At 38.8% G+C, this 27,437-nt stretch overlaps 1 protein-coding gene across 1 annotated transcript in view; it reads left to right on the forward strand.

Moving 5' to 3' along the window:
* akap1b (A kinase (PRKA) anchor protein 1b) overlaps nucleotides 1-27,437 on the forward strand; it is a 56,434-nt gene that overhangs the window by 15,474 nt on the left and 13,523 nt on the right. Inside the window, exons 3-10 of the mRNA XM_062067869.1 lie at nucleotides 3,396-3,517; nucleotides 6,454-6,580; nucleotides 6,719-6,846; nucleotides 11,728-11,905; nucleotides 13,875-14,025; nucleotides 17,582-17,649; nucleotides 17,736-17,809; nucleotides 17,887-17,952. Of these exons, the coding sequence (XP_061923853.1) occupies nucleotides 3,396-3,517; nucleotides 6,454-6,580; nucleotides 6,719-6,846; nucleotides 11,728-11,905; nucleotides 13,875-14,025; nucleotides 17,582-17,649; nucleotides 17,736-17,809; nucleotides 17,887-17,952 (914 nt within the window). The remainder of the gene's footprint in view (nucleotides 1-3,395; nucleotides 3,518-6,453; nucleotides 6,581-6,718; nucleotides 6,847-11,727; nucleotides 11,906-13,874; nucleotides 14,026-17,581; nucleotides 17,650-17,735; nucleotides 17,810-17,886; nucleotides 17,953-27,437) is intronic.

Below are 27,437 nucleotides of genomic sequence, written 5' to 3' on the forward strand. Positions count from 1 at the left end.
TTTAAATATCTCAATATTTTTAGGCCATATCGCGATACACAATATATATCTCGATATTTTGCCTTAGCCTTGAATTAACACTTGATGCATATAATCACAGCAGTATGATGATTCTATGTGTCTACATTAAAACATTCTTCTTCATACTGCATTAATATATGCTACTTTTAATCTTTCAGGCAGAGAAGGAAATCACAACTAAGTCAATTTACCAAAAGTGTATTTATTAAACAGTTATTAAACATTGACACAAACATTCATGTCATTTCCAAAACAGAAAGTGCAAGATTGGCAGACATTTTAAAACAAGTGATTAGTTTAAAACATGTCACACAAGATATTTCAATAAGTGTCAAATACAAATGAGCTGCTTAATAGGAAATCAAATAGTGTTCGTCCTTCGCTATGTGGTAGGTTCCTGTGGACATTATCTCCTTTTGTTGACTCTTTTTATCATACGGTGTTGATGTGGAAATGTTTGCCTCAGCATTTTGATGGTGTGGCACCGAACGGAGATGTTGACGTGCGGAGTAAGCACTCTCCATTCTCTAGCAGGTGACTTTTCAAATGATGCTACATATTAGCAATAATGCTACTTTTTGTAGAAACTCTTTCGCCCCACACTTGACAAATTACGGTTGTCTGTTCGACATATTTACACTTGAAGCCAAACCACCGCCAGACGATGGACCCCTGCTGTTTTTCTTGGGAATTAATTCTTCCTTCATTTGTTACCAGATTCGCACCTTCTTTCTCTCGTATTACCACTCGCACCACAGCTAACTTTAGCCATGCGGCTACCTCTCTGCTGCGCGAGGGCGTATACGTATGTGACGTATGACCTGACCGTATGTGACGTGTGTAAGAAGGTGCGTTGTCTGTGAGGAGAGACAAGACAGAGTGACAAGAGCCTGTAATGTAATGCCTGCAGCTAAAAGCAACTGCGTGAGAACGTATACTCTAATATCACGATATAGTCATTTTCTATATCGCACGGAGACAAACATATATCGATATATCGCCCAGCCCTACGTTAACATACCAGGCACGTTCTCAGTTGGTTATTTATGCGTCATATAACGTACATTTATTCAGCCTGTTCACTATTCTTTATTTTAAATTGCCTTTCAAATGTCTATTCTTGGTGTTGGGTTTTATCAAATAAATTTCCCCAAAAAATGCGACTTATACTCCAGTGCGACTTATGTTTTTTTCCTTCTTTATTATGCATTTTCGGCCGGTGCGACTTATACTCCGAAAAATACGGTATCTATCTATCTTTATCTATATCTATACAGTATATATCTATATGCATTCATACTGTAACAATCAGCTGGTGGTAATGTTTTATGTTGGTGTGGTTTTGATTTGATGTTGATTTTTCCGATTACAAATACACCGTCCTTGCCTGTAAGCGAACCGATGGATGATGAAGTGTTGTGTCCGGGGAAGCACGGAGACGAAAGTGTTTGCAAAGGAGATAGAACCTGTTAGAATGGGGCAGGTTATAAGATTTACACTACAAGTTAAAAATAGAGTCAGACTTTTACTTTTTCTGAAGGCTACAATACATTAAATGTAATTTATCCTGTTAAGAAAACCCAACCTTTTTTTCCCAAGGTGTGACGGCGATGAATTTGCCGTGGCACTGCGCCACATTCAGTTACATTAAGTGAAAACACTGTATATATGTACCGTATTTTTCGGACTATAAGTCGCAGTTTTTTTCATAGTTTGGCCGGGGGTGCGACTTATACCCAGGAGCGACTTATGTGTAAAATTATTAACACATTACCGTAAAATATCAAATTATTTAGCTCATTCACGTAAGAGACTAGACGTATAAGATTTCATCGGATTTAGCTATTAGGAGTGACAGATTGTTTGGTAAACTTAAAGCATGTTCTATGTTAGTTATTTGAATGACTCTTACCATAATATGTTACGTTAACATACCAGGCACGTTCTCAGTTGGTTATTTATGCGTCATATAACATACTTATTCAGCCTGTTGTTCACTATTCTTTATTTATTTTAAATTGCCTTTCAAATGTCCATTCTTGGTGTTGGGTTTTATAAAATAAATTTCCCCAAAAAATGCGACTTATACTCCAGTGCGACTTATGTTTTTTCCCTTCTTTATTATGCATTTTCGGCCGGTGCGGCTCATAGTCCGAAAAATACGGTACATATTTCACTATTTAAAGCGCTTTAAGTCTCTACAGAAAAGCGGCACATAAATGTAGTTCACATATCTATATATTGTGAAATTGGTTTACACAAAGATTTTGTAATTGGTTATTTATATACCCTAATTGTTTACAAATGTTGCCTGTAACAAGGCAGTAAAACGCCTGATAAAACAAAACCTAATTCATCGTCATGGACCTACTAGCTGCAGAAGACAGCTTTTCAATCAGCCTAGGAATTTGTGAAACTGAAACAGTGCAAAAAGAATGCCATTGTAAGTTAATACTAACAGACGTTTGTAAACGTGTTAGCTAATGTTAACGCTAGCTTCATTACTTTACGATAACACGTACAAATGAAAACACTATTATCAAAAACATGTCATGGTTTTTTTTCCAAAAGACATGCACCTGGGGATAGGTTGATTGGCAACATTAAATTGGCCCTAGTGTGTGAATGTGAGTGTGAATGTTGTCTGTCTCTGTGTTGGCCCTGTGATGAGTTGGCAACTTGTCCAGGGTGTACCCTGCCTTCCGCCCGATTGTAGCTGAGATAGGCTCCAGCACCCCCCGCGACCCCGAAGGGAATAAGCGGTAGAAAATGGATGCAAGGATGTGATGGTTTAGTACCTGTAAGTATGAAATGTTTAAGTTATAATGTTAAACTTGCAAATGTTGCTTGGAGTAATGAATGAAGACACCATGCGAGTAGAAGTGTTATAGATGACTAGTAGACAGATATTTACGCTTCAAGGCTTTAAACTGAGGAAAATACTATAGATGTTCAATTTGCAACATCTGCAGTGATTGAAGTCGTCCAGAAGTTGGTGGCATAGCCCCCACCCCACGAGTATGTTGGCAATCTGTGGAAAACCCGACTTTGTCCAGCTTGTTGTTCCCAACTTCGTCATATTTGATTAATCAGTGCCCTACTTCTTGGGGGCCGCTTCTGCAACCAAGCAGTCCGGCGTCCGCTGGCGGCAAGATTTGTGTTGCTGCCAGCTGCACTATATTGTCTTGAGAAGTCAGTCAACAGATGATTTTGTTAGACAACCACAGGCCGTCTTAATTGAACTCTTAAAATCAAATACATTTTACATGATATCACATATTTCAATAAGCCTGAATTCCCTTGCTTAGCATTTCCTCAATGATTGTTTTGCTCTAAAAACATGCTTTTGTAAAACTACTTGTCCTCTTGTCCAGGCTCTGATGTGAACAGCATGGACTCGGGTGACAGCGGCTGCACGATGGGCGCTGGGGAAAGTCAAAGTAACCTTGCTACTTCAAGTTTAGAGCTTGTCATCTGGGAGATAGAAATTCCAAAGGTGAGACAAAACAGGTCTCACACATGTAGGCTACTGTATATTCCGATTGTGCAGAAACCACACTTTTTGAGTGCAAATGTTTTAAAACCATAGTTTTTTTTTAGTTTTTTACTAACCCTTTCTGGGTCACGGGGGATCCATTTGTCACAAATGTCTCTCTTAAAAAAATTATAATGGCGGCGTGGGTCAATTGGTAGAGCGGCCGTGCCGGCAGCTTAAGGATTCCAGTTTCGATTCCAGCTTTTCACATCCTAGTCACTTCCGTTATGTCCTTGCACTTTACCTACCTGCTCCCAGTGCCATCCAGACTGGTTTAAATTTAAAGATGTAGATAATGGGTTTCACTATGTAAAGCTCTTTGTGTCTCTAGAGAAAAAGCGCTATATAAATAAAATTCACTTTACTTCACTTTGGTAATTGCCATTTGTATGCATTGTTACGGATTAAAGGAGCGATCACTCATCTGTTTTAGCAGCTGTGGCTGTTTGTACTACAAATAAGTGGCAGTAATGGTAACCGCTGTAAAACCCCCGACGGTTAGTATTATCGTATTAAATTAAAATTATCAAAAAATTGTGATTAATAACCACATGTTAATAAAATTATGGAGACCAACTAGCGTTAGCTTGCTAGCTAGCTTACGTGCCAACATTTAATAAACGAGGCATTGTCTTTTCCCAATCTAAACTTGTATAAAGACATAACTGTCCAAACAACTAAGCTACAGTGTTCACATTAAACAGAAAGGCTGTGCATGCACAAAGTGATCAGTCTCTAGTGTCAAGTTAAAACAGATGGACACGTACTCCGTTCAACAGAAAGTGAACTCGCGTGACGTCACATAAACTGGAAGTGATATAACTGATCATGCAATTTACTGTCTTTAAAACGCATTCTAAAAGTTTACAAATTAAAATGGAAGGAAGAAAATAAACTTATTTAAACACACAAAACTGAGTCTTTTAAAGACTGAACAAAATGTGTTTCCTCTGCCAAGAAAGTATATTGTGTGACTATTTACTTTAGTTATTTAAAAAATCAGTTTGGTTAAAAAAAACAAAAAACGTTTTAAAGCACATTAAAAAATACCATTATAACCACAATTATTTTGATCACAATAACTTTATTTAACCATTTTATATATTGTGTTGGATGTGTATTTGAGGGTCTCCCACTCTCAACAGAGAAAACCTATTTTATTACTTTAGGTTGTGATATTGTGACATGCAAAATGTATGCACAGTATATTTTATTTAACTTGGTATTTAAAAGTTTACATTTCAATTACAATGTTAAAATATACAAAAAATATAAGTTTATGGAATTTGAAAGGTTATATTTGCCTTGTGTTATTGCATCAGTGGTTGATTTGGTCTCAAACGATATTGTCATTTATTTTTTATCGGTAATAATTTTTAGGTCAATATATAGTCGAGCAAAAACTGCACAATTAAATTTTAATCAGATCATGATTTTCAACACTCAAGCTGCAAAGCTGTGTTGCACATCCAAACTAATAACCCGAGTTGCTGCGACACATTAAGCACCGACACTTATGCCCTGCAACGTGAAGCAGACCATCATGCGCGCAAATCCCGGCTTGTAGTATGTCTTTTGTGCATGGCCTTGTTTTTTCACTAGTTGGCAATTTATAAACGGACTCAATGCCGAATTTATTTTTAGTTGGCCTTTTGTAGGGATGTAACGGTATTGTACATATTACGGTATTGTGGTTTTAAAATGTTATCTATGCGGGGACGTTATCAAATCAAAACTTGGTAAGTGTAATTTTTTTCTGGCACTTTTGCTTTGACTAGTCTGAAAATAAACTGCATCTCCTAGAATCCTCTGCGCAGCGCGGACCGCAATGTGGGGGCCTGGAGCGCCGCAAAGTAAAGTATTTTCCACTTTGTAGATTTTTTTGTTTCAAATCCTAATAACTGTTATGTCAACCAACAAACAGACAAACAAACCCTGGCGAAAACATACCCTCTGTGGTGGCGGTAATAAAGAGCGCCACGTTCGTCTTGAGTGTTCCAAGTCAAAACAGACTTAGTCAAGGCACGCAGTGCCAAGTTGAAGCATCTGCTGCACAAGAAAACTACTTGATAAGCTGTCATCACCCGGAAAAGATGAAGCCAGCAGAGCTGAATGTCAATTTGTGAGTTATTTACATTATTAAAAGTTAAAATCTGAGTTAACTTCTCTGAGAAACTGCATTTTCCAAACTGTAGAGGACACTGCTTCTCAGGAAGAAACAGATGTTCCCGCACAATTTTTTGCACATAAAAATACTTGCCTGTAGAAATAAATATGATTAGAACATTTTAGCATAAGTATTTGTGTTCAAGTAAGCGTTGATCATGAACATTCCTATCTAAATTTTTTTTGCATATACCACAATACCGTGATATCGTACCGTGAGATTTTGATATTGTAACATTCTGAGTCTTTTACAAATTAAATTTTATTATCTATGAATTATTTTTACTTGAAGTTTCATTTTGAAATGAAAGTTAAGTTCTTGTTGTTTAAAATAGAAAAGTACAATAAAAATGTGGTACACAACATAATGAATAATTTTGATTATTAATCATGATTTCACTTGATAAAGATAATCGGAATTATTATTTTGGCCATAATCGTGCAACCCTATCTTCTAGTTTTATCAACTTCATCATTATTGCTAATACCCCGTAACGTCGAAAGGAACAAGCGGTAGAAAATGGATGGATGGTGTGTAACGTGAGTAAAAGGACTCTTGAGCTCAGACTTTCATTTAATTAAGTATTGTTTCATCCCCATGTCTTAACAGTATAATATTTCCTTGGGACACCCTAACAGATTTCTGAAAAGGACATTTTTGTCCTTTTCACACGGTGTAATTGGAGTCAGAGTTTGTAGTCCACATCATTTATGCTGTCTTTTTTGTCAAGGGTCTTGTTGGGCGCTTAATTGGTAGGCAAGGAAGATATGTGAGTTTCCTGAAGCAGACCTCAGGCGCAAAGATCTACATCTCAGCCTTGCCTTACACACAGGAGTTCCAAATATGTCACATAGAAGGTGAGTTGTTGAGCGGCATATCCACTTATTACATGGTGTTTTGAAGAGAGAATAGGCTAATATTACACATTTTATGAATTTATTGCTACTGTTTGACTGCTGTCAAGTCAACCTCATGTTTGACATCTACCCTACTAGGTATGCAGCAGCAAGTGGACAAAGCCCTATCCCTGATTGGGAAGAAATTTAAAGATCTGGAGATGACCAACATTTATGCACCTCCACCGCCACCCCTGCCATTGCCATCACTCCCCATTACTTCCTGGGTAAAACTGGATCTTTGGCTAATCAGTGGTCTTACACACAGTACTCTTCATTGCATTATATTGATATCTAATAAGCTATCTGAGTGTGCAAAGTTTTTCAACTGGGGTTCGCCATAAAAAAAAGAAAGAAGGGGAAGCGTGATCACATTAAAATTCTGTGATTTGGCTAGGCTGCGAGTTTTTCGGCATTTGTCAAAAATACCCATCCCTGTAAAAATAAAACATCTGGTGTGCGCTTTAGTATAAACCACATGACTGTTAATGCAATGATTAAGAATTTAGGAAAAACACAATAAGTAAACGAAGGTTCGACACCGGTGTTTATTTTATTTTGTTGGCTTTATTTGCGTCCATCACATACTTTGCATGGAAAACACGGTACGCGCCTCTTCGACACTGTTTTGAGCATACGCAAGCCTTCTCGTTCAGGCTTCAGGTACGTAGTTTGCTGCTTTACACTGGCTACAATTCATCACTTTTCCCCTATTGCAATAGTAGACCCGTGGGGGTCTACTATTGCAAGGTATGATGTGCATCTTCAAAAAAAATATCTTATGGAGCGTAAAGGTTGTAATTGACTGGCTTGTAGAACATTATTGTATGTACAGTGCATCCGGAAAGTATTCACAGTGCTTCACTTTTTCCGCAATTTATGTTAAAGCCTTATTCCAAACAGGAATAAAGTTATGCATTTATTTTTGTCCTCAAAATTCCACAGACTACACCCCATAATGACAATGTGAAAAGGTTTTTTAAAAGTTTTTTTTTTTTTTTAATTGCAAGTTTATGAAAAATAAAAACTCATGGAGGTAAGTATTTACAGCCTTTGTTCAATACTTTGTTGATCCACCTTTGAATATGATGCCACAAGCTTGGCACATCTATATTTGGGCAGTTTCACCCATTCCTTTTTGCAGCAACTCTCAAGCTCCATCAGGTTGGATGGGAAGCGTTGGTTTAGGTGTACATTGCTGCATTCATGGTGCCCTCTATCCTGACTAGTATCCCAGTTCCTGCCGCTGAAAAACATCCCTACAGCATGACGCAGCCACCACCATGCTTCACTGTAGGGAAGTTATTGGCCTGGTGATGAACAGTGCCTTGTTTCCTCCGAACATGACGCCTGGCATTATCGCCGAAGAGTTTAATCTTTGTCTCTTCAGACCAGAGAATTTTGTTTCTCATGGTCTGAGTCTTTCAGGTGCATTTTGGCAAACCTTTTTACTAAGAAATGGCTTCTGTCTGGTCACTATACCATACAGGCCTGATTGGTGGATTGCTGCAGAGATGGTTGTCCTTCTGAAAGGGTCTCTCTCCACAGAGGAATGCTGTGGCTCTGACAGTGACCATTGGATTCATAGTCACCTACCTGACTAGATTAAGACAAATGCAGCAGTGTACAGAGACATCCTGGAACATCCAACCTGATGGAGCTTGAGAGGTGCTACAAAGAGGAATGGGCGAAACTGCCCAAAGATAGATGTGCCAAGCTTGTGGCATCGTACTTAAAGGGCTATATTTGCTGCCAAAGATGCATCAAAGTATTGAGCAAAAGCTGTGACTACCTAAATGTACATGTCATTTTTAAAATAAATTAGAAAAATAAAAACTTTCACATTATCATTGTGTATAATTTTGAGGGCAAAAATGGATGTATTCCATTTTGGAATAAGGCTGTAAAATAATGTGATCAAAGTAAAGTGCTATGAATACTTTCCGGATGCACTGTATGTATATGATCCATAATTAACATCTGCAATGAAAATTGAATTTACCGCATCAATTTGTTCCAGCTGCAATAACACTCCCCTTCGGTTTACAGTTTACTATTGTTCACTTGAAACAAAGGAAGTTAACAAGCCAAACAGTCAAAAGTTAGCGTTGAATTCACAGAAAGCACTTAACCCTGACGAAGCGCTATAAAAGCAGGTGTATCCTTTTTGGGGCCTTTTGCTTCCCTAGGGTTGTTGTATTTTCCTAAGGCACTTATGTAGAAATAAAGTAAACCAAAATAGAACCTGCAAAAATTGACTAAAAGGCATAAAGAAGCAAGAAAAGGTGAAATATTGTTACTACTAATTACACAAAGCTGTGTGTGTGTGTGTGTGTGTGTGTGTGTGTGTGTGTGTGTGTATATATGTATGTATGTGTGTGTATATATATATACATATATATATATACAGGTAAAAGCCAGTAAATTAGAATATTTTGAAAAACTTGATTTATTTCAGTAATTGCATTCAAAAGGTGTAACTTGTACATTATATTTATTCATTGCACACAGACTGATGCATTCAAATGTTTATTTCATTTAATTTTGATGATTTGAAGTGGCAACAAATGAAAATCCAAAATTCCGTGTGTCACAAAATTAGAATATTACTTAAGGCTAATACAAAAAAGGGATTTTTAGAAATGTTGGCCAACTGAAAAGTATGAAAATGAAAAATATGAGCATGTACAATACTCAATACTTGGTTGGAGCTCCTTTTGTCTCAATTACTGCGTTAATGCGGCGTGGCATGGAGTCGATGAGTTTCTGGCACTGCTCAGGTGTTATGAGAGCCCAGGTTGCTCTGATAGTGGCCTTCAACTCTTCTGCGTTTTTGGGTCTGGCATTCTGCATCTTCCTTTTCACAATACCCCACAGATTTTCTATGGGGCTAAGGTCAGGGGAGTTGGCGGGCCAATTTAGAACAGAAATACCATGGTCCGTAAACCAGGCACGGGTAGATTTTGCGCTGTGTGCAAGCGCCAAGTCCTGTTGGAACTTGAAATCTCCATCTCCATAGAGCAGGTCAGCAGCAGGAAGCATGAAGTGCTCTAAAACTTGCTGGTAGACGGCTGCGTTGACCCTGGATCTCAGGAAACAGAGTGGACCGACACCAGCAGATGACATGTCACCCCAAACCATCACTGATGGTGGAAACTTTACACTAGACTTCAGGCAACGTGGATCCTGTGCCTCTCCTGTCTTCCTCCAGACTCTGGGACCTCGATTTCCAAAGGAAATGCAAAATTTGCTTTCGTCAGAAAACATGACTTTGGACCACTCAGCAGCAGTCCAGCTCTTTTTTCCAGGGTCAACGCAGCCGTCTACCAGCAAGTTTTAGAGCACTTCATGCTTCCTGCTGCTGACCTGCTCTATGGAGATGGAGATTTCAAGTTCCAACAGGACTTGGCGCCTGCACACAGCGCAAAATCTACCCGTGCCTGGTTTACGGACCATGGTATTTCTGTTCTAAATTGGCCCGCCAACTCCCCTGACCTTAGCCCCATAGAAAATCTGTGGGGTATTGTGAAAAGGAAGATGCAGAATGCCAGACCCAAAAACGCAGAAGAGTTGAAGGCCACTATCAGAGCAACCTGGGCTCTCATAACACCTGAGCAGTGCCAGAAACTCATCGACTCCATGCCACGCCGCATTAACGCAGTAATTGAGGCAAAAGGAACTCCAACCAAGTATTGAGTATTGTACATGCTCATATTTTTCATTTTCATACTTTTCAGTTGGCCAACATTTCTAAAAATCCCTTTTTTGTATTAGCCTTAAGTAATATTCTAATTTTGTGACACACGGAATTTTGGATTTTCATTTGTTGCCACTTCAAATCATCAAAATTAAATGAAATAAACATTTGAATGCATCAGTCTGTGTGCAATGAATAAATATAATGTAAAAGTTACACCTTTTGAATGCAATTACTGAAATAAATCAAGTTTTTCAAAATATTCTAATTTACTGGCTTTTACCTGTATATATATTTTATTTTTATTAATTACACACACTCAGTTGGACCGAGGCTTATTTTAAATCAATGTTCTGCGTTGAAGTTAATTGATACTCAAATCTTTGCTGTCACCCAAAAACACCATTTTAACATGTAAAATGCTTTTTAAAAAGAGAAATGATCAAGAAGACAAATATTGTCCCAAAAACAATACAATGTGCTAAACTACTACTGTAGTTTTAAGTAATGTTATAGAAATGTACAGCCTTTACCTAGTTAAGCAGACGTCTATGGTATTTCCTGCAAGTTATTCTGTCAAACACACCATTAGCAGCTTCTCCATAGTTTTGTGGGTAAATCTCCCTCAATTAGAAATTATTCAAACTCATTCTGATTCAGTATGGTATGTAGATTATTGTAGCAGGCCAATGCTTGTACAGCTTTGCCAAGCTGAAATGCAAACCTTGATCATGTTTTTTGTTTCTTTTTTTAAATCAATGTGTATCATTCGCTTCCTCTTAACATTCTCCTTCACGCTCACTTTCTTCGTCACCCTGGGGGACGTTGTGGCTCGGTTGATAAAGTGGCCATGCCAGCAACCTGAGGGTTTCTGGTTTGGTCCCCGGCTTCCGCCATCCTAGTCATGTCCGTTGTGTCCTTGGGCATGACACTTCACCCTTGCTCCTGCTGGGTCGTGGTTGCTCAATGTGTGGATGGGTGAATGTGGAAATAATGTCAAAGCACTTTGAGTACCTGGAAGGTAGAAAAGCACTGTACAAGTATAACCCATTATCTACTAGTAGTTAATGCTTGCGAGTAAGATAAAGCTTTCAACTTAAAGAACAACAATTAACCAAGAGATGGCTCGTATCCCCAAACACTGTATTTGTGTCCTTGGTCAAGACACTTTACCCACCTGCTCCCAGTGCCACCCACACTGGTTTAAATGTAGCTTAAAGATGTAGATAATGGTTTTCACTATGTAAAGCCCTTTTGAGTCTTTAGAGGAAAAAGCGCTATATAAATATGATTTACTTTACTTTTTTTTTTAAATCAAAAAATATCAAGGAGCTCTCGTAAAATTTAAAGTTTCTTCAAGGTTTCTTCCAGTCCAAAAGTGATCATTTGTGTTCTTATCATTGGTTTCTAGCTTCTTATGCCCAGTGGCGTGACTGTGGAAGTGATCGTGGTGAATATTGTGTCAGCCGGGCACATCTTTGTCCAGCAGCACACACATCCTACTTACCATGCCTTGAGGAGCCTCGACCAGCAGATGTTCTTGTGCTACTCCCAGCCAGGCATACCCACCCTTCCCTCACCTGCGGAAGGTAACCAAACTTGGAAAAATAGGACAATCTCATCCATTGGTATGGTCAGAACATTATATATCGTCAGGCAGGCATTTTCAGTTTATTTCGATCATGCATACAATACAATTACAATGTAATACATCACATATTTTCAGTTGTTTCATTACAGCATGTCTGAAAAGGAGTAGGATGAAGCAGATCTTATTTATCCCTACCCTTTTTCCAATCATAAGTTTTATTGCATTTGTTTGTTCTATTTTATAACAGTAAATAAATTGATATAAAATAAGTGAACAAATTAAAGGCATTAATAAATATTGGATGGTTAACTTTAGAAATGTGGTCAAGATGTTTAACATAATTCTTCTTTGTACTTTGTGAACACTTGTGGTTTGAACAGTTTCTTGAACTGAAGCATATTAGTACTTCATTTGATTTCCGTGCTTAATCCATTCCATAATTTAATTCCACATACTAATGTGCTAAATGTTTTAATTGTTGTACGTGCATACAGATGTTTTAAATTAGCTTTTCCTCTATGGTTATAGTTGTCCTCTAAGGTTATATCTATATTTTTTTTGTTGAGAAGAATTGTTGTACATTAACATTAACGTACCAATGATTGTATCATTGGGGTGAAATTTGGCCTCTGCATTTGACCCATCCCCTTGTTCACCACCTGGGAGGTGAGGGGAGCAGTGGGCAGCAGCGGTGCCGCGCCCGGGAATAATTTTTGGTGATTTAACCCCCAATTCAACCCTTGATGCGGAGTGCCAAGCAGGGAGGTATTGGGTCCCATTTTTAAAGTCTTTGGTATGACTCGGCCAGGGTTTGAACTCACAACCTACCGATCTCAGGGCGGACACTCTAACCACTAGGCCACAGAGTATGTACATTCTTGGGTAGCAGATTATAGTTAGCTTTGTACATAATTTTAGCTGTTTTCAAATGCATCAAGTCGTTGAATTTCAAAATTGTTTATTCAATAAATACAGGGTTTGTATGTTCTCTATATCCAACATTATGTAATATTCTATCATTTTTGTAACACAGTGAACGAAACATACATTTAGTTATTTTCCCATTTTTCTACACAATATCTCAGATATAGTAACATTAGCAAGCAGGAGAGAATATGGAGTGATTTTTGGTCCAGAACACATTTTTCCTTTATTCATTGACATGTTTCCTGTTACTTTATGTTGTATATTTTTTTACATGAGATTTCCAGTTAATTTTTTAATCTATTTCACCCAAAAATGTTTTCTTTCTTACCACTAGCTTGCAAATATTTATTATACTTTTCCATACCAAATACTCTAGAATATACATTAAATTGTTTAAGTGGGTCCTGTCTGTAGACCAACTCATGCACTGGTCCACAGTGTTTTTCTAGGGAATGCCCGCTTAAGTCAAAATCAACATACATGATCGACCGCATATACCAACATAAAATGAGACCCAGGGGGTAACTTATTTGAAAAACATGTTGTAGTATTGTTAAAGTAGTCGTTGAAAGACAACCACGATGTAACTACGGTTTCGTTGCACAACATTAAATTATCCTCCAAGCAACTTCCTGTTCAGTGTAAAGTAAGCTCTAAATAAAACCCTGTCTGTATTAACTTGGATTCCACTAGAGCAACTAACAAAATACACCCATTGTATTATTTTTTCAGATTGTTGGTATATGGTATCATATGAACACAGAATAATCTAAATTAAAAAAATCTGCACAAAGGGGAGACAACCATTTCAGCAGATTGCTGTTTGTGCAATAAAGTATGTCGAACTTTCTACTTAGTAAACGTGCAAGCGACCTCTATTTTTTGTTTCGATTGTCAACTGCTGCTTGACGACGTAAGTAAGCCAGTTCGAGGGGTGTTGACTTAAGTGCCACCGTATATTATAAAAAGTTGTGACCTTTAAACCTACAAAGGGAAGCCCTCTCATTTTTGCACTTTTGTTTCTTGTCTTTGTCCTCTAGTTGGAGTAATATGTGCTGCTCCAGCAGTGGAAGGAGCATGGTGGAGAGCTCAGGTCATCACTTTCTATAAGGAATCAAATGAGGCGGAAATAAGATATGTTGATTACGGTGGCTATGACAGAGTCAAGATTGACTCACTACGGCAAATAAGGTATGATTTGGGTAATGATTACGGTCATTTTGGCATCACAGCAGCAACATTCTCTGGAGGTTGTTTTACACCAAAATTGATAAGCATAGCAAACGTAATTCAATATAAAGTAATTAATTTAAGTTAGTAATGTATTCCAATATACAGTAACAAACCTGCAAGCCATACACATTTTTGTACTCTGCATGCATTTTGACCATTAATTACACCTCTCTGCTCTCCCAGTACACCTTTTACACTACCGCAAACATTGTATGGCGTGGTGTGCACCTCCAAAAAATGTAACATTGCAGACTGTAAAGGCTGTATTGGTCTGCATTTATAAAACCTTCCTCCCCAAACACATTCTGCTGTAATTTTGGATCTACCTTTGCAAAAAGATAGGGCTGCTTGATGTTTTTTTCAAGACCTATATGTATATAATTTTGAAATATGGATTCAGATGCAGTTTGTGCACACCTGAAGGTAAAAGACTAAACAAAGCTGAATTTGGTTAACTGCACCTGAATATTTGTCATGACAAAATCCAGTATCTTCCAACGATGTTAAAGGGATGGTCACCCAGCACCATCTTTTCAATGATGAAATAACATGTCATCAAATACCATTTCTTTATCTTTTCAATAGTGAAATAATATTTAATCAAATACCATTTCATCATTGAAAAATGGCGCTCGATCGCTTTATCCCTTGGGTTGTCTCTGGCAAACTTTTTGTACTTTTCAAATGCCACGGCAATGGGGACAATTATTAGTTAAATATTTATCGTGCACTACCTATAAAAATTAACGCATCAATTAGTTCCACGTGCAATAATGTCACTCCCCTCTTTAATGATCATATTTTGCTTTTGACTAAGTTAAAACAATCTGCATAGTCACCAGTTGTGGTTGCTCAGAGTTGAAGCTAGATCAGCGACGAACTCTGAGAATTCACTGATAAAGTCAGAGTAGGGCCCTGGGGGGCGGTAGATAACAGCCACGTAGAGAGGCAGCGGTGCGACTGACCTCATAGTAAGCACCTCAAACGATTTACCTGTATATTTATTACTTAGGTTGGGGGTAAGGTTAAGGTTTTCATTGTATATTAGTGCGACCCCCCCACCCCTTTTTAAGGGGACGGACAATATGCACATTCGTATAGTTTGGAGGAGATGCCTCATTCAGCGCAAAAAATGTGTTTATTTACAAGTTAAAATGCATAAAAACAAATTAATCAGTCATGTCTTTCATAATGATTGTGAAAGAGGCAAAATTCCAAAAAGTGCAGTTCCCATTTAAATGTTATAAATGTGCCTGTTACTACATGACATACATACTTAAATCATGTAAATAAAACCTTAATAGAGGTGTTTGGATGTTGTTTTTACGGCTTAATAGGCAGAATAGAGTGATTCCCATAGGTTCCATTGTAAGCGGACTTTTGATTTCATTTAATATTTAGTTGCATTAAAAAATGGTTACCCTTTAAGAAATGTTATTCAAGCAAGTCTGATTAATCATGTAATTATGATTAACCCAAATTTCTGAATGTGATCTTTTTTTTTTTTTTAATTATATTTTGACAGCCCTAAATACACTGCTCAAAAAAATTAAAGGAACAGTTTTTTATCAGGGTATGGCATGAATTCAATTGCACTTTTCTGATAAGGTTTTGGTCAGGTACGTGGCATGAGGTGATTTCTTAACCCTCCTGAAGTTGCGCAGATTGTCCTACTCCTCCAGGATGGCACATCCATGCGTGCTGTTGCAAAAAGATTTGATGTGTCTCCCAGTACAATCTCCAGAGCATGGAGGAGATTCCAGGAGACAGGCAGTTACTCTAGGAGAGCTGGACAGGGCCGTAGACGGTCCTCATTCCAGCAGCAGGACCAATATCTGCTGCTTTGTGCAAGGAGGAACAGGTTGAGCACTGCCCGAGCCCTACAGAATGACCTCCAGCAGGCTACTGGTGTGAATGTCTCTGCCCAAACAGTCAGAAAAAGACTTCACGAGGGTGGCTTCAGGGCACGACATCCTGTAGTGTGCCCTGTGATCACTGCTCAGAACCGTGGAGCTCGATTGGCATTTGCCATAGAACACCAGAATTGGCAAGTCCGCCACTGGAGCCCTATGCTTTTCACAGATGAGAGCAGGTTTACCCTGAGCACCTGTGATAGACGTGAAAGCGTCTGGAGAAGCCAAGGAGAGCGCTATGCTGCCTGCAACATCATTCAGCATGACCCGTTCGGTGGTGGGTCAGTGATGGTCTGGGGAGGCATTTCCATGGAGGGACCAACAGACCTCTACAGGCTAGAGAACGGCAGTCTGACTGCCATTAGGTATCGGGATGAAATCCTTGCACCCATGGTCAGACCCTACGCTGGTGCAGTAGGTCCTGGGTTCCTCCTGGTCCTCATGTGGCAAAAGTGTGCAGACAGTATCTGGAGGATGAAGGAATTGACACAATTGAATGGCCCTCACGATCACCTGATCTAAACCCGATAGAACACCTCTGGGACATAATGTTTCGGTCCATCAGACGCCGCCAGGTTGCTCCTCAGACTTTACAGGAGCTCACTGATGCCCTTAGACAGATCTGGTAGGACATCCCACAAGACACCATCCGTGGTCTCATTAGGAGCATGCCGTGACGTTGTCAAGCATGCATACAAGCACGTGGGGGCCACACAAGATATTGAAAATAATTTTGAGTTGCAGAAATGGAATTTAGGCAAAATGGACGAGCCTGCCACATCATTTTTTCACTTTGATTTTTGGGGTGTCTTTATACTGAGCCCTCTGTAGGCTGAAAACTTTTATTTCCATCAAAAAATGTGGTATCCTTTTGTTCCTGAGACATTAAACTGTCCATATCAGTATAGATATCCCACTTTTTTTTTTCACCATTGAAATCGGATGTGTTTTTAAAGTGTTCCTTTAATTTTTTTGAGCAGTGTATTTCCATTTATTTATTCCAATTTCAGGTCAGCTTCTTATACCTAAACTTTTCTCCAAGTTTACACAGCAACTGACATTTAAAAGCTATACAGGTTGTCTGGTTACGCTCAGTTTGTTTGGGTGAGGAAAGGAAGGAAAATATGCGAATGTCATCTCGTCATGCTAAAGTAATAACTAGTCCTTAAGCAATATATTTTCAAAGAATTCACCAAAACAGGTGAAAATGAATTCAACGTGAAGTTCATGCCAGATACAAAATGAGCTGAGCAAATGTGAATGTTATTTACATCCAAACTCCGTTTGAGGCTTGCAATGCATAATTGCCTTCTTTCTTTTTGGACAATTGCGCTCTGACTGCACTCCCTTTTTTTCACAACTTTCTGTAGACAGATGTTTTTCTCTGCTATTTACACCTGTATTTATTAATTGGTGTGCCACATGTGAATGTGGAAATAGTGTCAAGCGCCTTGAGTACCGGTACCTTGAAAGTAGAAAAGCGCTATACAAGTATAACCCATTATTACAACTACTTACGATACTTATTACAATAACATAAGAGATGACTTTGCTATATGTAATGCTTCCACTCAACACCTAATGCCTTATTTTTTTTTCAGGTCTGATTTTGTAACGTTGCCGTTTCAAGGGGCTGAAGTATTGCTTGACAACATCGCTCCCTTACCAGGTACACTATTTGCTGGTGTTGAAACACAAATTGATGACGTCTGTTTTTCTTTGTGTTCCTTTTGTCTAATATGAATATTCTATCAGGAGAAGATTGTTTTTCTTCTGAGGCCACATCAGCTTTAGAGGAGATGACACGGGGTGCTGCACTGCTTGCACAAGTAAACTTTAAGCCTTACATTTCTTGACTGTTGAAGTTGATTTGTCGATAACCATTTGGCCTTCTCTGACTTTTAAGGTCTCAAACTATGATGATAATACTGGTCTTCCTCTGGTTCATCTGTGGAACATGGTAGGGGAGGAGGTAAGGCTAAGCGAAAGTGATGTTTTGTAATTACTTGATTTTGCTACACTTGTATTACTGATATTTTACCTGCCATTAAGGAAAATTGCACCTTTTTTCTTTAACCACAATCCATATGTGAGACAAGAACACATGTCTGTCCCTTTTCTGTGCGGTCTAAATAGTGAATGCTGCCTTGATGCTGCTTATAATGCAAGTAATGGGGCGTCATCTATTCTGCTTATAAAACCATCTAAAACAAACATCCAGAAACTGCCAACAACGTTCCATTTACATACAGTGACCTGCATATTAACCAAGCTGTATATAGCCTGTTAGTGTGAGAGCTAATACAGAGGAACTACTTCTCTGGTGTAGTAATACAGCGCCCTGCTCACAGTCAATCTAAAAAGTAATCCTAGCTACTTGTGCTTCTTGCACTGCTGCTTTATCGCTTTTGAATTTATAAAACTTAATTGATTATAAGTCATGCCTGCATAATAAAAGGTTGGGCCACCAAGCCGAGAAGTTGGTCAACTTTGAAATGTCACACGCTGCATAAAATCCAAACCGGCTCAAGCAGTACATCCTTGTTCAAAACTTGCTCTCAACTTGGCTATCAACAAATTGAATGCAGCATGAGACCCGACAACATCGCTCGGAAGACTCTGCAAATGTGCATTTACTTCCAGCGTTTTCCACTAGAGTAGTGAGGGTTATGCTGAATTTACCAGCTCAAGGAGAGCAAAGGTCTTGTGCTGAAAAATATAACCACCCCATCAGTCGGCATCCCAGTGAGAGCAGATGTTGACTGTTTAAGTTCTTATTTTTTGTATATATTTTGTTCAGCACTAATGCAACGTGACACTCCAAAGCCCTCACGAAGGCTAGAATACACGGAATGTGCTCTCTATGCTGTCGTTGACGGAAGAAGCATTAGTTGCAATGCGCTCTGTGAAATCAATGCGCCAGGGAAAGAAGTTACGGTAATGCTTATTAGTTGCAATGCGCTCTGTGAAATCAATGCGCCAGGGAAAAAAGTTACGGTAATGCTTAAAATTGCCAACATACTGTAAATATTTCATGTTATCAGGAATGTGCTTGTTAGCTGCCTTATACTAAGTTTTTTTTTACTATTTAGTTTGCACAGAAAAGGAAAATATGTGGGTTCTTGTCTCACATAAGGATTGTAGAATTTGGGCAAATTAAAAAAAGAAAGTGGAATTTTCCTTTAACATTTAAAAAATAAGTTGCATTGTACTGGAATTAATTGTAAGCACTTAAAGTAATACATTTAAACAGAATGTGGAACAAAAGCTCTTCTGAGGTGCTATTTGCAGCCCTCAGCTCATTTTTTTTATTGGCCAGCGACTTTTTATTTGTTTTAAAAAATACAATTTAATACGGACTGCATCTGGAAATTACAGAAGGCGATTAGAGCCACACTAAAAATAAAATTATTAAATGGTAACAAGAAATTCACCTCGAGTTGAAAATTTAAGAAAAATGTAAATAAGATATATACATACACTATATTGCCAAAAGTATTTGGCCACCCATCCAAATGATCAGAATCAGGTGTTTTAATAACTTGGCCCGGCCACAGGTGTATAAAATTAAGCACTTGGGCATGGAGACTGTTTCTACAAACATTTGTGAAAGAAAGGGCCGCTCTCAGGAGCTCAGTGATTTCCAGCGTGGAACTGTCATAGGATGCCACCTGTGCAACAAATCCAGTCGTGAAATTTCCTCGCTCCTAAATATTCTTAAGTCAAATGTCGGCATTATTATAAGAAAATGGAAGAGTTTGTGAACAACAGCAACTCAGCCACGAAGCGGTAGGCCACGTCAACTGACAGAGGGGTCAGTGGATGCTGAAGCGCACCGACTTTCTGCACAGTCAGCTGCTACAGAGCTCCAAACTTCATGTGAGCTTCCAATTAGCCCACGTACAGTACGCAGAGAGCTTCATGGAATGGGTTTCCATGGTCGAGCAGCTACATTTAAGCCATACATCACACAGGCCAATGCAAAGTGTCTGATGCAGTGGTGTAAAGCACGGTCGCCACTGGACTCTAGAGCAGTGGAGACGCATTCTCTGGAGTGAATCACGCTTTTCCATCTGGCAATCTGATGGGCGAGTCTGGGTTTGGAGGTTGCCAGGAGAATGGTACATTTGGGACTGCATTGTGCAGAGTGTGAAATTTGGTGGAGGAGGAATTATGGTGTGGGGTTGTTTTTCAGGAGTTTGGCTTGGCCCCTTAGTTCCAGTGAAAGGAACTTTGAATGCTCCAGGATACCAAAACATTTTGGACAATTCCATGCTCCCAACCTTGTGGGAACAGTTTGGAGCGGGCCCCTTCCTCTTCCAACTTGACTGTGCACCAGTGCACAAAGCAAGGTCCATAGAGACATGATGACAGAGTCTGGTGTGGATGAACTTGACTGGCCTGCACAGAGTCCTGACCTGAACCCGATAGAACACCTTTGGGATGAATTAGAACGGAAACTGAGAGCCAGGCCTTCTCGACCAACATCAGTGTGTGACCTCACCAACGCGCTTTTGGAAGAATGTTCGAAAATTCCTATATACACACTCCGCAACCTTGTGGACAGCCTTCCCAGAAGAGTTGAAGCTGTAATAGCTGCTGAAGGTATCAGCAGGTACCAACATCATATTGAACCCTATGAGTTAGGAATGGGATGGCACTTAAAGTTCATATGCAAGTCAAGGCAGGTGGCCAAATACTTTTGGCAATATAGTGTATATATTTGCTAAGTAGCAGTCTATCTACAATCACAATTGCCTTTCCTTTGCCAAAACATTTAAATATTTTTAAATTGTAGATTTCATAACTGAAAAAGGCTGTTTGCAACCTCTACGCGAATGCTGAGAGGGCTCTAGCTTTCCAATGTCTGTTAAGCATTATATCCCTAAAGAAAAAGCAAGGCCAGTAACACTCGTGTCTTCCTTTTAATTTTAATATAAACTGCACAGGCGCTACCAAAACAGACCGGTTTCGACAAGGTCTTCGTCAGTGTGCAATTTTTTAACAGGAAGTGATGCACTTAGTCAAAGCTGTGGTTAATCAATTGACATAATAAATCAAGAACAACTTCAAAAATGAAAGTGCACAAATAATAGACAAAATGGAAAATTGTACAAAATAAATCAGACTGAGCATAGTACCATAGGAAAATAAAGTAATTAAAAAATGTGTGGACAAACATTATAATAAAAGGAGACATAGCTCATCAGCACAGTGAAAAAAAATTAAGCGCTTGAATAGCTATAGCTACCGCTATGTATACTATAATACTTGAAGTATCAAAATGAAGCACCAACCTGAAGCCCTACATCAAGCCACAAAAAAATCTATATGAAGTACATGATATGCATATAGACAACTTCATAGAACACCATTGTAGAAAACGATTATAGAAAACATCCCATCCCAAAAGCAACTCCTCGTTCATCCCTTTAGGGTACTCTGTAACGTGTGTATCCAAAATGCTTCAGGTTGCAGTAAAACTTTTTCTCTTTCCTCAAAGGTCTTACTTCTTCCAAACCTTGAAACCTCAATGAACATATTTAATGTCCAGCACTATTAAAGTGTCTTGCTACAGAGGATTTTATATCACAATTCCTAATGCTACTTTTATGTTCTGAAATGCGAATTTTAAACTCTTAGTCTTTCCACCATTACAAAGGCCACATGGACACTTGAGAAGATACACAACAAATTTAGTTCTACAGGAAATTCTGCTTTTTAAAGGGAATTTACGACCTGAATGAGAATGGGAGAAATATTCACCTTTAATCATAGCATTACATTGAACACAGTTACGACACGAGAAATTACCATTGGGAAGAGATGATAGAAAATGTTGTGGACGAATAAAACAATCTGCTCTGACTAATTAGGAGCACGTTTATGAGCAAAAATGGGGAAACTCCTGAAATACATGACTCATCTGAGGATCGCTCTTTAAAATGTACCTGTATCTCTTAATGCATTACTTGAGAGGGGCGGTATAGCTCGGTTGTTAGAGTGGCCGTGCCAGCAACTTGAGGGTTCCAGGTTCGATTCCCGCTTCCGCCATCCTAGTCACTGCCGTTGTGTCCTTGGGCAAGACACTTTACCCACCTGCTCCCAGTGCCACCCACACTGGTTTAAATGTAACTTAAGATATTGGGTTTCACTATGTAAAGCGCTTTGAGTCACTAGAGAAAAGCGCTATATAAATAGATTTCACTTCACTTCACTTCACTTGAGATCCCAAGTAATATTAAAAAACGTTGAAGCACATTATATCCCGCCCTTTTACTGATTTTCAGATGTAATGATGTAAACTATGTCTTAACACAAGTGCATTAGCTTTGTTTTTAGCTAGTAGTGATTTAGCAAAGTTTAGCCAGTAATGTTAGCTATCATTGAATGTTTAGCTTATCGTAATAACATGACTGCTAATAGTTGCTTCTCTTGGACTCCTTTTTGTGTATGTTCACATGTTCCCTGTGTGTACGTCTGAGCGAGACAGTGGTGACTGACAAGCCTGAACGCCAGACAAATTATTTAGCTGACGAGCAAATGTTTTCAATATATTTTGTAATTGTGAAAAATATAGACTTTTAAAAGATATATACAGTATGTTCTGTTATACCACTAACAGTAACATGGTCAGGTTTTATTTCATTATTTTCTTTTTAAATGTAACTTTGAGCAGGGTGCAAACAGCACCTTAAAGTGAACCTATTACGCAAAAAACGACTTTCTTCAGTACCTGTTTTTGTGTAGTTAGGATCTTCATAAGTCCCGAAAATTTGAAATCAAACCTTAGAGGCAAGGCAGAGAAACAACCTTGCCTTCCTTTCTACTTTTTCAAACTCTAGCTGTTTGGAATTTTCCCCATTGGGACGTTTTTCTCATTGGCAATGTCAACGAATATCTCTATATGGTAAAGTTTTACCCAAAGAGCTTTGCGCGAGGTCCACCCTTGTAGTCCGAGGCTGTAGTCAATAAGCTCTTTTTTTCCTCTAGCCTCTTGTTGTGGGGAAGTCTTGCTCATATATGCACATGCATCCTCCGGTGTTGCCATTTTTAATACAAAGGAGCATATAGTTCGAATGTACCTGTATACCTGTCAGTAGACTCGATATGGAAGCGCTAAAGACTGCAACATGGCTGATGGGGAGAAGATTCAGTCAAAGTGGAGGCACGTAATTAAGACCACAGACAAAAATGGCGCATCCTGAAGAGACGGTCAGAAAGCGGTTTAAAGATGGTCTGTAAAACATAGTCTATGCAAAATTTTGACCAAAGAACCACCATTTCATGTTATGTAGACCACAAATAATTAGGGCTGGACAATTCATAAAGTTTTGATTAGGATTTCGGTTATGGCTTCTCACGATCATGAAACTATAATAATAATAAAAAAGATTAATGGGCCGCGCACCGCTCATGCAAATTCCAGAGCTTGTAACGGAGGAACGGATGAAGAGCAAATGAGTGGGGGGGGGGGAAAAATCATGTTTAATAGAAGTTTGGGATCTTACCATGGTTGCTACTTATTTGACACATCACTAGTATGTCAAATTCCGTAATCACTAAACTCAACAAAAAATAAGGCATACGATTTCTGCGTTGACCTAATACAACTGGCCAATATAACAAAATATGCTGTTAAAATGCAGAATAACACAAAAAATATACATACATGTGAGTGAAATGATTTCATTGCAAGGAGAAGGAACATTTGTTAGAGGAATAATTTGTTGGGGACCACTCATTCAGCCCCTAAACACGCAACCGCCCCGTCCTTAAGGTTGAGGCGGTCACTTGAAACAGTGACTAAACTACGTAGCTAAAGCTAGCAAGAACAATACATACATCTTATGTGCTTGTAGTGTTGTGAATGACATCATCGATGTAACATCAACTTAAAAGCATGACAGCAGTCGCCACTTGAGAGGTGCTCTCTTGTTTTTAAACAGCCTCAAGTTGCCTCCGCGCGTCAAGCAGAGAACAGCAGCACACTTCCACCTTCACAATAATGGTGTGATGCGCCACATCCGGTCAGACTCCGCTAACAAATTAAAGTTTTCAAAAAAGTACCTTACGAAATAATGCACTTTAAGCACTTATCGATACATTTACACAATGATTATGCTTTGACCTAAAATACTGGTTAAAATTGTCCAAAGATGTATTGTACCAATAGCTGGGTTGCAATAATGTGACCTAGAGGCACATCTTGGCATTTCCGGGTTTCAGGCGATGGTCTAGACTGCCATTAGGTTACTGTTTATTTACCTGAATCAGTGCAGATTTGGGCATATTTTGACAGGTTTAAAGGCAAATCTATATGAGATAATGAAAAAAATATTTAAAACGGGTTTGAGTGGATTTATACACGCTTAAGAAAATATTTTTTTTAATGATTGAAAACATTTATCAAGATGCTAACTAAACAACCTCACTTCATTTGACACCTACGGTATTTATAGAAGTAAAGATTATAGGCACATCATGTCTTTACATCTGTGGGGTCTACAATATAAAAAGCATTAATTCATGAAAGACAAAGTTAGATTTATTCATGCGTCGCTAAGTATTTGATTGACTTAACAAGTGCCGTTCTGCTGTGATCGTGACTAATGAGAAAAAGGATACGTTTGTCTGCAGTTGATTTCCTGCTACAAATATTAGTCTTATCTACAATTCATGTCTGCAGTTTTTATGGTGTGAAGTTCATTATTTAGCTATAAATGTCAGTTAAGCAATGTTTGCTAGCGATATTAAGAATATATATATATATATAAGAAATACTTGACTTTCAGTGAATTCTAGCTATATATATATTTATTTTATTATATATATATATATATATATATATATATATATATAAATATATATATATATATATATATATATATATATATATATATATATATATATATAATACACACATAACACTCATCTACTCATTGTTGTACTTAAAAGTGCAATGCTTTGCAGCCAGAAGCACAGCTTGCTGCTTACTAAAAAAAAACACTTACCTTTCACTATTTGAGTAGCCCTTGTTCTGCCATTTGCGTACTGGCGAACGATCTCTGAATCCGGGAACATATCCTTCACGGATTTGTTAAAGACATCCGCAAATGAGAACGGGATGTTGCTTCCAGCTATCAGCATAGCCATCTTTGTTTTGGCATAAGTTACACCCGTGGGTCTCCATTTAGCGAGGTGGCCCATAATACTGGGCTGTGACCGATGCTGCGCTGCGGCCACCGTGTTCAATGGAGAAGTCTGTTCTACAAAATTTACAGGCAGCATACCCCTTCCTCTTCGAACTGTCCTGGATAAACTGAAATTCTCGTTTCCATTCGTTTTGGAATTTACAAGCGTATTTCTTCATCTTACTCGTCGTCGGCGTCGCCATGGCTGTATATTCCTCGTTCTTCTGCTTCGTCTCCTTGTTGTGTGCGCAGTTGTGCACTCTCTAAAAGCCGTACATGTTATAACGTGATTGGGCAGGCACGCTGTTTATATCGTGAGAAAGCGGACGTGAAAACAGGCTGTCGACTCGCCACTCAGGTCCGCATGGAGCTGGAGGGAGTGTGGCCTCCAGCTCCGACTGGAAATCGGGAGATTTTTGGGAGAATATTTGTCCCGGGAGGTTTTCGGGAGAGGCGCTGAAATTCGGGAGTCTCCCGGAAAATTCGGGAGGGTTGGCAAGTATGGGTGGGGGTGTCACTGATGTCCTATTAAAGGCCTACTGAAACCCACTTCTACCAACCAAGCAGTCTGATAGTTTATATATCAATGATGAAATCTTAACATTGCAACACATGCCAATACGGCCGGGTTAACTTATAAATTGCAATTTTAAAATTCCCGCCACACTTCCGGTTGAAAAACTCCTTTGGATATGATTTATGCGCGTGACGTCACAAAAGCAACGGAAGTGGTTGGACCCCATCGGACCCGATAGAAAAGCCTCTTGTTTTCTTCGACAAAATTCCACAGTATTCTGGACATCTGTGTTGGTGAATCTTTTGCAATTTGTTTAATGAACAATGGAGGCTGCAAAGAAGAACGTTGTAGGTGGGATCGATCGGTGTCTTAGCGGCGAAGTACAATACTTACAGCAACACAACAAGGACTACTTCTACGCCTAGCCGATGCTTGCCGCCAAACCCACGGATGAAGTCCTTCGTCGCGCCGTTGATCGCTGGAATGCAGGTGAGCACGGCTGTTGATGGGAAGATGAGGGCTGGCTGGCGTAGGTGGAGCGCTAATGTTTTATCATAGTTCTGTGAGGTCCGGTTGCTAAGTTGCTAAATTAGCCTTAGCGTCGTTAGCAACAGCATTTTTAAGCCTTACCGGGCTGAGAATTTTTAACCGTGTAGTTACATGTACATGGTTTAATAGTATTGTTGGTCTTCTGTCTATCCTTCCAGTCAGGGGTTTATTTATTTTGTTTCTATCTTCATTTGAGAACGATGCTATCACGTTAGCTCAGTAGCTAAGTGTGTCACCGATGTATTGTCTTGGAGATAAAAGTCACTTTAAATGTCCATTTCGCGTGCTCGACTCTCATTTTCAAGAGGATATAGTATCCGAGGTGGTTTAAAATACAAATCTGTGATCCACAATAGAAAAAGGAGAAGAGTACATAGTTCTGTGAGGTCCGGTTGCTAAGTTGCTAAATTAGCCTTAGCGTCGTTAGCAACAGCATAGTTAAGCCTTACCAGGCTGAGAATTTTTAACCGTGTAGTTACATGTACATGGTTTAATAGTATTTTTGATCTTCTGTCTATCCATCCAGTCAGGTTTTTTTTAAATTTAGTTTCTATCTGCATTTGAGACTGCTATGCTATCACGTTGGCTACGTAGCTAGGTTAGCTTCTATTTTTTTAGCTTTGAAAAGCTGAATATTATTAATCGTGTATTTACATGTTCATGGTTTAATAGTATTTTTGATCTTCTGTCTATCCATCCAGTCAGGGTTTTTTTAAATTTAGTTTCTATCTGCATTTGAGACTGATGCTATCACGTTGGCTACGTTGCTAGGTTAGCTTCTATTTTTTTTAGCTTCGCAAAGCTGAATATTATTAATCGTGTATTTACATGTTCATGGTTTAATAGTATTTTTGATCTTCTGTCTATCCATCCAGTCAGGTTTTTTTTAAATTTAGTTTCTATCTGCATTTGAGACTGCTATGCTATCACGTTGGCTACGTTGCTAGGTTAGCTTCTATTTTTTTTAGCTTCGCAAAGCTGAATATTATTAATCGTGTATTTACATGTTCAGTCACTGAATGTCCATTTCGCGTTCTCGACTCTCATTTTCAAGAGGATATAGTATCTGAGGTGGTTTAAAATACAAATCTGTGATCTACAATAGAAAAAGGAGAGAGTGTGGAATCCAATGAGCCAGCTTGTACCTAAGTTACTGTCAGAGCGAAAAAACATACGTCCATCACTGCCTCTCAAGTC

This window comes from Entelurus aequoreus, linkage group LG13 (assembly GCF_033978785.1).
Source record: "Entelurus aequoreus isolate RoL-2023_Sb linkage group LG13, RoL_Eaeq_v1.1, whole genome shotgun sequence".
In the NCBI taxonomy this organism is placed as follows: Eukaryota; Metazoa; Chordata; class Actinopteri; order Syngnathiformes; family Syngnathidae; genus Entelurus; species Entelurus aequoreus.